Source organism: Arachis hypogaea, chromosome 2 (assembly GCF_003086295.3).
Source record: "Arachis hypogaea cultivar Tifrunner chromosome 2, arahy.Tifrunner.gnm2.J5K5, whole genome shotgun sequence".
NCBI classification, from domain to species: domain Eukaryota; kingdom Viridiplantae; phylum Streptophyta; class Magnoliopsida; order Fabales; family Fabaceae; genus Arachis; species Arachis hypogaea.
Window position 1 is genome coordinate 91,244,769 of NC_092037.1, and position 12,443 is coordinate 91,257,211.

General features: G+C 32.1%; 2 protein-coding genes across 2 annotated transcripts; both read left to right on the forward strand.

Moving 5' to 3' along the window:
• Positions 1 to 970: 970 nt before the first annotated feature.
• LOC112727949 (uncharacterized) lies at positions 971 to 2,146 on the forward strand. Its single transcript, XM_025777911.1, has 3 exons — positions 971 to 1,044; positions 1,240 to 1,630; positions 1,742 to 2,146. Exons 1-3 carry the CDS (start codon positions 971 to 973, stop codon positions 2,144 to 2,146), a joined length of 870 nt encoding a protein of 289 aa, XP_025633696.1.
• Positions 2,147 to 8,403: 6,257 nt separating this feature from the next.
• On the forward strand, positions 8,404 to 11,748 carry LOC112727956 (receptor-like protein 7). The gene has a single exon (XM_025777916.2). It carries the CDS (start codon positions 8,404 to 8,406, stop codon positions 11,746 to 11,748), a length of 3,345 nt encoding a protein of 1,114 aa, XP_025633701.1.
• Positions 11,749 to 12,443: the final 695 nt, after the last annotated feature.

The window sequence follows — 12,443 nt, forward strand, 5'->3', positions numbered from 1 at the left end:
TCAAGAAAACACGCATTAGTACTCAAACAACAATCAACAATATATTTAAGAAAAATTTGAGAGAGGAAGTATGTTTAGAGATTAGTGCTTTTTTCTACAACAATGGCATCCCCTTTAATGTTTCAAGGAGCAAAAAATACAGTAGAATGTTTGAGAAAGCTATAAGATATAGACAAGGATTCAAGCCACCATCCTACCATGAATTAAGGGTGCCTCTTTTGAAGAAACACGTGGAGCTTGTTCAACAATCACTAGAGGAACATAGAGAATATTGGAAGCAGGTTGGTTGCACAATAATGACTGATGGTTGGACAGATAAGAGAAGACGGACCATCCTAAATTTTTTGGTTAATAGTTCTAAAGGGACTATTTTTTTGAAATCCATTGATGCCTCTCACATTACTAAGACAGCTGATAAAATCTTTAAAATGATAGATGATGTGGTTGAAGAGGTTGGTGAAGAAAATGTCATCCAAGTTGTCACGACAATGCGGCTAACTACAAAGCTGCAGGAGAAATGCTAATGAAAAAGAGGAAAAAATTGTTTTGGACACCTTGTACAGCACATTGCATTGATTTAATGTTAGAAGACTTGGAAAAAAAAGTAACACTTCACAAGGACACAATTTATAAAGGTAGAAAGATTACTACTTAGATATATGCTAGAACTGATCTTATTGCACTACTACACATCCACACTAAGGGGAAAGATTTGGTGAGGCCGGGTATGACCCATTTTGTAACTTCTTACCTTACTTTGGGATGTCTCAATGACAACAAAGGTTCCTTAATAAGAATGTTTCTTTCTGATCAATGGACTTCTAGTAAATTTGCAAAGACAAAAGATGAAAAGATAATTGCAAGTGTGGTGTTAGATAAGGTGTTTTGGAAGGAAGTCATAATTTGCTTGAGGGATGCCTAACCTCTTCTTCATGTGCTTCATATGGTAGATTCAGAAGAAAAGCCGGCAATGAGATTTATTTATGAAGAAATGACAAGTGCAAAGGAGAAAATACGAGATGCATTTCAAGGAGTTAAGACAAGGTAAAGTGTCTAATTATTTTTTTTATAATTAATGCATAAGAGTTGTACATAATGTTGAATGATATGTGTAAAGTGTAATTGTAAAATGTAATAACGGCAGAGGTAGAAAAGTAAAAGCCAGAGAGAGTTGAAAAATTTGAATTCTGAAAATATTGTTTATTTTGTAACTAATTTATTAATTTTTTTATGTTTTAGTTATATACCTATTTGGGATATTATTGATGCAAGATGGGGCAACCAACTTCATAGGCCATTGCATGACGCAGGCTATTATTTGAATCCTCAAATTCATTATAGCTCTGGTTTTAAAATTGCTTATGAGCTTAAGAAGCAGTTTTATGCTTGTATGGAAAGGATGACAGAAAATCCAGATTTAATCACTAAGATGGATGTTCAACTTGAAGATTTTAAGACTCAAAAAGAGTTTTTTGGTAGTAAAGTAGCTCAAAATGCAATTTATACTAAAACTCCAGCTCAATGGTGGGATTTTTATGGAGATCAGCATCTAGAGCTCCAACAATTTACAATTCGTGTCTTGAATTTGACATGTAGTTCATCTGGATGTGAACGTAGCGCTTTTGAGATGGTTAGTAATTAAATATAAGTTGCATTTTACTTTTATAAATTTGGTTGTTAATTCTTCAATTCTATCTTGTTGTTTGACTAATATCTAATATTTTTTATCTACTTTTGAAAGGTTCACACGAAAAGGAGAAACCGTTTGAAAGCTAAAACCATGAATGATGTTGTGTTTGTGATGACAAACTCAAGATTAGCAAAGAAAAAACAAACTAGAAGAAGTCTTGATTATGACCATAGTCTTGATGAGTTGGACTCTGATGAAGAGTGGATTGTTGTTGACGAAGATGGAGAAGAAGAAGATTTAGATGCTCTAATTTCAGATACTGATTTAAATGATGGAGCAAGTTGGAATAGAGTTATTGGTGCCTCTAAGGATCTTTTGGCAATTTCTTATCTTGATGATGATGAGTTTGAAGAACTTCTCCAAGGACCTCTTCCTCCTGCTCCTGATAATGATGAAGATGGTAATGCAGAAGTTTGTGAAACTCGTGAAGATTTTATGACTGATGAAGAGTGTTGAATTGTGACTTTTAACTTGTTATGGTATATATATTAGTTACAATTCTATGGGTAATTTAGTTTATTTGAGATTTATTTTATTCTCTATAAAATTAGTTTTTGCTATTAAATTTTTCTAAATTTTTATAATTTACGAGTCATATTTACGTTCCGTCTTACGATTCAACGAATTACGATTTTGAGTTAGCTTAACGAGTCGAGGTAAAAACTACGAGTTCACTACCTTGGTTGTACATGTTTAGCTACTTTTAGAGTTTCTTGATTTAGGTTTAGTAAGACATAACTTCAAAGAGGAGTAACTTTGATTTATGCTCTCTAGAACTTTATTTTAACTTTATAAATTTAGAGTATAATTTTATTTTCTTCTTTTACATCCATGATTGAATGCAATTTTAAATGCCAATAGCATAATCAACAAAATCTTATTGGTAAATTTGTTCACATGAGTTAACATATAGAGCTTATTTAACTTGTGAATTTTTTTTACGTAAAACGAATGTAGAAAAAGTGTTACGAGTTTAAATAACAATGATTTAAACATATGTAGCTTAAGATAGTAGTCTTTACTTAACTAGATTATACCCAGATGGTTATTACTAAAGCGAATAATGCAATATGTGGTAATACGCATTTTGCAGCGATTTAAACAAAACCGTCGCAAATTGTAAAATAATAACTCACCCGGCGGTATATATAGCGGTGGTTTTCGAAAAGACACCCGAAATGCAAGCCTGATTGAAATATTGTGGCGGTTTGAGAAAAACCGCCGCAAAATATCGGTCTGATTGCAGTCCCAACCCCTAATCGCCGCTATATGCGCCGCAGGTTGTCGTTTCACAGCAATTTTATAAAACTGCCACAAAATTTTCGCCACTATCTACTAGAATTATTGTAGTGAGATGATTCATTAATAACTGTGTCTACGACTTCATGATAACATGAGACAATTTCATTTTTACAGTTGTGTGATTTTGCATGAAGTGAATTTTTTTGTGATTTCTTTTTCTATACGACTAAAATTCTAAAAAAAATGAAAAATAGGTGTAGATACGAAAATTTTACTTGATTTTTTATATACACCTTCTAAATCGTTATCCAGATATTTTTACAAATATTTAGATTAAGCATACAAATCATTTATCAAATTCAAAAATAGTTTGTCACTTAACTATAAAAAATAATATTTTAAGTTATTTTTGTTATGTTTAAAAAATTTTTTAAAAGTTTATTTAGCATTCACATTTTTTAGAATTTTTTTTTATTAGAGAAATGAATTTTCTGATGCTATTAAATTAACTTATGTATTAAAAACAAGATATAAAAAATTTTATTATTTATATAAATTATATTATATTAATTGATTAATAAGATCAAACCAGCTTGTGAATAGCATATACAGTATCTATAATATAAACTAAAGTATACGTAATAAACGTAAATCCCGGGCAGTAAAGCAGCTTAAGTTGATTTCATTTCCAAATCAAGTAACGGGTGATTATTAGAGAGACTAATTCATGCAATTACAATCCTGGGGAGACTTAGTCAGTGTAAATATAGACAACAATCAAAATCCAATGTGACAAGCAATAGTGATAATAGGTTTTCATAATCTTACTCAGCATTGACTTATAAACCATATCACAAGCAGTTTTGTCCTGCGTCGTTATTACTTGTCACTCAGGCGCCGTATACGCTACTCATACGTTTGTTGTTATAAGGCAGTCGTCTGAGTAAATCTGCTGGATCATCATCTCGTTTACTTGCTTAAATAGGTGAAATTTTGTTTCCAAAACCAATCGTAGTTAAAATTTGGACTAAACAAATTGGGTCTAATTAACTAAAAAAAAATAGATTAGCTAACAAGATGAATAGCCGTTATTTTTTTTCCAAAAATATATTATTTTTAATATATTCTTTTATTTGATAAAAAAATTCGATCCAATCCATTAAAAATTTTATTCTCTGAATTTTTTTTTGTCAAAAAATAATTTTTTTGTAAAAATTCTTTTTTTTTCCTAAAATTTAACTTTTATCTAAATTAAAAAAAAATAAACGGTCAGTTCATTTAACCTGTTGGACTAATAATAAATGATTCGTGATTGAAAATTAAAATCTGTAAACAAATAAAAAAATAAATAGGCCAACTGGTATAACTCGCAAGTTTAGACATACAAGATTTAACCGGGTTAGACTGGACTCTTTGATAGATCTAACCGATTCGGTACAACAAAATAAAACGTAAGTTTGGCCAATGGAAAGTCACAAGGTTTGTTTGTTTCATCACTCATCAAGTCTGAAGCTAAGGGATGAGTGGATATACTACTTCATTTGAGAAAATATAGAGGGACAATGCTCATACTCATGAACAACCATGTAATCAACAAGTTAAAAAAAATGTTAAATTAATTTTAAAAATCAGATTTTTAAATAATTAGGAATAATCAAATTTTTAAATTTAAATAATTAGGATTAGACAAGGCAACCTCTTCTAAACACACTCACACCATGTCCAGTTTCCTCTCATCGCACCTTCACACATCCCGTTTTCTCTCATCGCGTCAACCATCCGCCGTTCAGACCGCCGCTGCTCCACCTCGCTCCGATAGTGCGCCATCGCTCTGCCTCGCATCAACCATCCATTGCGTGACTCCACTGACGTTACCTTGCAATCCCCATGCCGCTGCCACTGTTGCCTTGCGATCCCCGTAGTGGCCGCCGCTGGTGTTTTGCGATCCTAAGGGGCATTGCTGTTGCTATCTCACGCCCCTCTCTCGTGGAGTTACTGTTGTCACCCCACGTTCCGCCCAACCACCACCGCCGCGTGCAGCGTCTTCGATCGCTGACGCTCCATCCTCCGTCACGTTGTAGCTCTGACCACAAACCTCTTTCATTATTCCACGACGCATAACGACATCCACCCTCCATCATTCGCGTCGCGCAGCCTTACAGACCACCGGTGCTACATTTATTGCGGCGGCGGCAAAGGCACCATGATACGTGTTTCAAATGTTTGTGATATGAAGAGCAAGTGTTATTTAGAAGATATTAGTTTATATTTTTAGAATATTTTAATTTAATGTATTTTGATTTTGTTTATTTAATTACTAGATTGGGCCTTATGTTTATGGGTTTTAGGGTTTTTCTTTGTTTTAACCTAATAAGAGGTTATAAATACCTCATTAGCTATTGTAGTCGTAGAATAGAATTTTTAGAGGTTTCAAAACCTCTTTTTGATTTCGTGATGAAACCATGGTGTGGACAATTGAGGTTGAGGAGTCCCTCTCTTGTTACATCGGGAATTTGAGTAGAAGGTTGAGGAGTCCCTTCGATTCAATTTCCAAACTATGGCGTTGGCAAGTTAGGTTGAGGAGTCCCTTTCTTGTTGCGTCAAGAAATTGGGTAGAAAGTAGAGTGATTCTCTTTGTATTTAATTTCAATCTATTCTTTTTATTTTTATTTTAATTTTAATGTATCTTTTTATTCAGTTTGAATCCTTATTTTCTTGTTTATCTTTTATTTTCCATATCATTTGGTATCAGAACTCAGGTATTAGATTAATTCTTATTAATCTATATATGTTCTTCTTTTATCAATTAAAAAAAAGAGTTCAATGTCTGTCGTATCTTTTTTTTATGTTCTTGTGTTCTTATTTTCCGTTTGCGTTTCATTATTGTTTAAAGAAAAATAAAAAAAAACATAAAGTGCAAAAAAACGAAAATAAAGGAGAAAAAAAGAAAAAGAAATAAATTATCTTCCTTGTAATTATTGTCCTTTTCATATACTATTTTATTCCACCTACAAGATTTGAGGACGAATCTTTTTTGAAGAGGAGGAGAATGATACGTGCTTCAAATATTTGTGATATGAAAAGTTCAAGTGTTATTCAAAAGATATTAGTTTATATTTTTAGAATATTTTAATTTAATGTATTTTGATTTTGTTTATTTAATTACTAGATTGGGCCTTATGTTTATGGGTTTTAGGATTTTTCTTTGTTTTAATCTAATAAGAGGTTATAAATACCTCCTTAGCTATTGTAGTCGTAGAATAGAATTTTTAGAGGTTTCAAAACCCCTTTTTAGTTTCGTGATGAAACCATAGTATGGACAATTGAGGTTGAGGAGTCCCTCTCTTGTTATATCGGGGATTTGAGTAGAAGGTTGAGGAGTCCCTTCGATTCAATTTCCAAACTATGGCGTTGGCAAGTTAGGTTGAGGAGTCCCTTTCTTATTACGTCAAGAAATTAAGTAGAAAGTAGAGTGATTCTCTTTGTATTCAATTTCAATCTATCCTTTTTATTTTTATTTTAATTTCAATGTATCTTTTTATTCAGTTTGAATCCTTATTTTCTTGTTTATCTTTTATTTTTCATATCACACCACTACTCCCTCCATCTCCTTGGACACTCAAGCGGACACCGTGTAGACCTTCCTTCTTTCGTCCTCTTCTTTAAAATTTTTTTGATGTGAATTGGATGTTTCTTTTGAAATAAGTAGTAAAGTTTTTTTCTATGAATAACTTTCACTTTTTCGGATGTTACTTTTGTTTTGGAGGTAAAAACTCATGTACATTTGACTTCACGTGAAATTGATAACTGAGGCTGTTAGTTTATTTGACTTATTTGACTAAATTTTCATCTAATGATTCTTAGCTATCAACTTCACCTGAATTTTCACCTTGTTTTAGTGGATCTTTCTTTTATTTTTAGCTGAATTTTTCTTTTTATTATACATGAATATTTTTTAATATAAGATTGTAGATGTTTCTTTTACTCTTAATTGGATATTTTTTTATTATATATAGATATTTTTTAGTATAAATTTTTACAGATGTTTCTTTTAAGTTTGATAAATGTTTCTTTTTATTGTACATAAATTTTTTATTGTGGCATTGAGGTCCGACATTACCAGCAACGTTAACGTGTGACAAGAGAGGGGAGAGTAGAGTGGTTGCAGTAAATAGGGTAATGAAAATAAAATATGAAAGGTAAAAGGTATAATTGAGGGTAAAGATATGTAATTATTAGGTTGGATTTTTTTTATATTTAATGGGTTTGAGATGCAACTCATTTTTTATATTGTTTATATTCTTATTGTCTATATAGCAGAATTGAACTGATAATTTTTTTCTAAAGCATATATTAGTTATGTAAAATACATTTTTCGCTAAAATGATTATTCTTTTCATATTTTGTAATAGAATTTAACTAGTATTTAGTGTTTGTTTTGATGAATTTTGATGAATTTTTTTTCTCAAGTGATCTTTGTTTAAAAGATTTTTTAAAAAAATAAAAGTAATTTTTTGTTTAAATATTTTATATAAAAATATCTTTTTGTTTAATAAAGTACTTTTTGTTTATATATTATATTAGAAATATATTTTTTAAAGTAAAAAAAAAACTATTTTTAAAAAAGATGTAAATTATAGCTTTTAAAAAATTATTTTTTAGTTTTTTTATTATTTTTATTTTTATTTTTATTTCTAAAATTTTATTAAACATGCTAGCTAAAAAATAAAAAAAATTATTAAAAAATTTTTTTTTTTAACAATTTAATGATATTCAAACAAATACTTAATAAAGCATTTACTAAAAGTAATTATTCAAAATATATACTTTATAATATATAAAGTGTCTAATTTAGTCATTTATTATATGATTATATCCTTACATTTCAACATACTGTATCTACAAATTACTTTATAATAATAATACTCATTTTAATATGAATTTTTAGATTTCTATCATCTAATAATAATCTTAATGAATTATGTTTACTTAGAACGGGTGCTTAGGTTTTTAATTTAATGGAACATTATAAATGATACCCGCCGTATTACTTGTCACCCTACCGTATACGCTACTGTTATACGTTGTTATCATCAATGAAAATTATTGGCAATCAGGGGAAGAAAATAAAAGGAGAAAATGATAATCATTTTGGTGCAACAAAATAAAACGTAAAGATTGGGCGATGGAACGAAGTCACAGTTTGTTGTTTCATCACTGAAGTGTGAAAGATAAGGGATGAGTGGAGAGACTACTTCATGCAATCACAATCTTGGAGAACTTTGTGCATTTTTTGTTGATGATGACTTACTACAATACCACATATTGCACGCAGTTGAGTTGTATAACATGATTTGGAATCTATAAATAACATATTCTCATATGCAAAAATAAAAAAACCATATTCACTACTCTTCCATACATCTCATTTATCATAGTCATAGATTATAATTTATAAGTTGCCTTTCATAATGAAAACCACCCTTATCTTGTGGTTTTATTTGCTACTACCCTTGTCCCTCTTAAACTTCACTTACACCATTAACATTGTTACTTCCCAATGTCTTGGCCATCAACAATCTTTGCTACTCCATTTGAAGAACGGCCTCATATTTAACCCAGCTAAGTCCAAGAAACTAATTCATTGGAACCACACTGATGATTGTTGCCAATGGAAAGGTGTAGCTTGCAGCACCAAGGGAAATGTTATTGCTCTTGACATAAGCCATGAATTCATCACTGGAGGAAACTTAACTAGTCTCTTCAAACTGCAATATTTGCAGAATTTGAATTTGGCTTATAATGAGTTCCACTTTGGAATTAATTCCGAGTTCAAAAACCTGAAGAATCTCAGGTATTTGAATTTGTCAAATGCTGGTTTCATGGGACAAATTCCAACTAAAATCTCTCACTTGTCCAAGTTGGAAACTCTAGATTTGTCTACCACATTCACCTCATCATCACAACATGGTCTAAAACTTGAGAAGCCAAACATTGTAGAGTTTGTGAAAAACTTTACAAGAATCAAAGAACTGTATCTAGATGGTGTTGAAATTTCAGCCAAAGGAGAGGAGTGGTGCCATGCTGTGTCTTCCCTAAAAAGTTTACGAGTTTTGAGTATGTCCTCTTCCAATCTCTCTGGCCCTCTTGATCCTTCATTGACAAAGCTTCAATCTCTCTCAGTACTTCAACTAGACCATAACAATTTGTCAAGCCCAGTTCCTGATTACCTTGGGAATTTGTCTGGTTTAAGCACATTGCAGCTCAGAAGTTGCGGATTGAGTGGAGTTTTTCCAAAAAATATCTTTCAACTACCATCACTTCAAGTTCTTGATGTGTCTGATAATCAAGGTCTTCATGGTTCCTTAACAAACTTCCCAAATCAAGCATCTCTCACTCACTTGAATCTTAGCCACACAAATTTCTCAGGTCCTATACCAGATTCTATTGGCAATTTGAAACGTTTTTCTACACTAGATTTGTCCAATTGCCAATTCAATGGGACACTTCCCAATTCAATCTCAAATCTTGCCCAACTTGTTTATCTTGATTTGTCATTCAATAATCTTACTGGTCCACTTCCATCTTTCAATAGATCAAAGGCCTTGAAAACTTTGTATCTTAATCATAATTATCTGAATGGTACACTTCCATCCACCCATTTTGAAGGCCTTACAAATCTTGTGAGCATTAATTTAGAAGTTAACTCTCTACATGGAAGATTCCCTTCATCTTTGTTTTCACTTCCATCCCTACAACTTCTCTTTCTTGCTAACAATAGATTTGATGGCCAACTTGATGAGTTCCCAAATGGTTCCTTTTCCTCAATAGAGATGCTTGATTTAAGTGATAACAATTTTCAAGGGCATATTCCTATGTCTATCTTTCAACTGAAAAGGCTCAATTTACTTCAACTTTCCACAAACAAGTTCAATGGCACCATAAAATTGAGTATGATTCGTCAAAGACTACAAAATTTGGCAACACTTGATCTCTCACACAACAACTTGTCAGTTGTGGATGACAATGACATTCCATTTCCCAAGTTGAATAATTTCTGGTTGGCTTCATGCAAGTTGGGTACATTTCCTTCATTTTTGAGAAATCAAAGCAGTTTGCTTTATTTAGACTTATCCAGCAACCAAATTGAAGGAACCATACCCAACTGGATTTGGAGATTTGAGTTTTTGGCCGCCTTGAATCTTTCTCAGAATTCTCTAACGGATATGGAAGGGCCTTTCCAAAATCTGAGTTCAGCCATGTTCCTGCTTGATCTTCATGACAATCAATTGCAAGGGCCAGCACACATTTTCACCAAGAACATGGTTTACTTGGACTACTCCAATAATAGATTCAGTTCTATACCAGCAAAAATTGGTGACTCTATTCCTTTCTCCATTTATATATTTTTATCAGGCAACAATTTTCATGAAAAAATCGATGAATCCATTTGCAATATTTCAACTCTTAGAGTGCTTGATCTTTCACATAATGGCTTCATTGGCAACATTCCTGAGTGCTTGACAACAAGGAAGAGTAGCTCCCTGAAACTTCTAAGTCTTGCAGGAAACAAACTCAGTGGCCAAATTTCAGATACATTCTCAACTTCTTGTGATCTAAGGCTTCTTGATCTCAATGGAAATCTTTTAGAGGGAACCATCCCAAAATCTTTGGCTAATTGCCAAAACCTCCAAGTCTTAAATGTTGGAAACAATCAATTGATTGATGAGTTCCCATGCTTCTTGAAGAACATTTCTACACTGAGAGTCATGGTCTTGAGGTCAAACAAATTTTATGGACATATTGGATGCTCCAATGTGATTGGCAACTGGGAAAAGCTTCAAATTGTTGATGTAGCTGCCAACAAATTCAGTGGCATGTTACCAAAAACACTCTTTCAGAGTTGGAAAGCATTGATGTCTGACAAAGATGATGATATGTCAAGGTTTGACCATTTATCTTTTGATATTTATGATAACAATACAAGTTCTGTGACTCTTGAGACTATAACTACAATTTACTCAAAGAAGAGTAAACTGAAGTTAGCCGAAGTTGTTTCTATTGAGCCACTTTATGTGGTGGATCACTTGCTCTCTCATGTCTATGGAGAGGTTTCAAGTCTTCGTAGGTATGCGGATTCAGTTACCATTGTAATCAAAGGTCAACAAATGAAGTTGGAAAAGATTCTCATTGCATTCACTTCATTGGATTTCTCATCCAACCAATTTGAAGGGCCAATACCAGAAGAGATCATGAGTTTCAAAGCACTGCATGCTCTTAACTTGTCTCACAATGCATTCTCAGGCCATATTCCTTCAACTTTGGGAAACTTGAGAAATCTTGAGTCCTTAGACTTGTCAATGAATTCTCTGAGGGGAGAGATTCCAACTGAGCTTGCAAGCTTATCTTTTCTTGCCATCATGAATCTCTCCTATAATCATCTTGTGGGGAGAATTCCAACAGGCACTCAAATTCAATCGTTTGGAGCAAATTCATTTGTGGGAAATGAAGCGTTATGTGGACCTCCATTGACACAAGGTTGTGGTGGAGAAGAGCAAGGGTTGTTACCACCATCATCTAAAACTACTAACTCTCATAATAGTAGTTCAGTTGATTGGAGTTTGTTAAGTGTGGAGTTGGGATTCACTTTTGGGTTTGGAATATTCATGATGCCACTCATTTTGTGGAAGAAATGGAGGTTGTGGTACTCCAAGAAAGTAGACGATGCTCTATACAAGATTGTGCCTCAACTTGATTTTGTATATGAACGTCGTGGTGGGAAGAGATATAGATCTTTAAGGTGGAAGCCTTATTGATTGTTGTTGCACTTTAATTTGTATGATGTATGTTGTTAATTTGTGTGTAATCAGTATAAAAATAAGAACTGTGTTAATTAGGTTGAAGCTAGCCATTGGTAGGGCGTATGATCATGATAGTTTTATTTGACGTTTTCCTTTTAGAGTTAGCCTCAGAAGTGAAGAGAGATTGATTACACGAATGTTCAATTTGCGTGTTATATATTACATGAATGTCTGCATGTGTTATTATAATGTCCTGTAAATTGAATTGCATGATTTTTACAAAACGAAAATGTCAAGGAAACAATAAAAGACAATTAAAATCAGTCAACATTATCTTATTTTATATTTATTAATTATTTTTAAAATAAATATATAATATTAAATATAATAAATATACTATTTTAAATAGAATCCTACTAAGAAACCAATAAAGTATCTGTACAATATGTACAATGGACTATTTATTTAGCACAATATAAGTTAAAAAATAAACATTCAAAGGATAAAATACTACTAATTTCTCAAACACAATACACTTATACTATTCAGAATAACCATCCGAGTATCAGGGATAATAAACATATGATATCCTACTGAATCAAATATTTCTAAACCCCATCGTATACATTATACGGATACTCCATTAACTCTCTATACTTTTTTTTTTAAATTTTATATATATAAAATTATAAATATTAAGTTAAATAAGA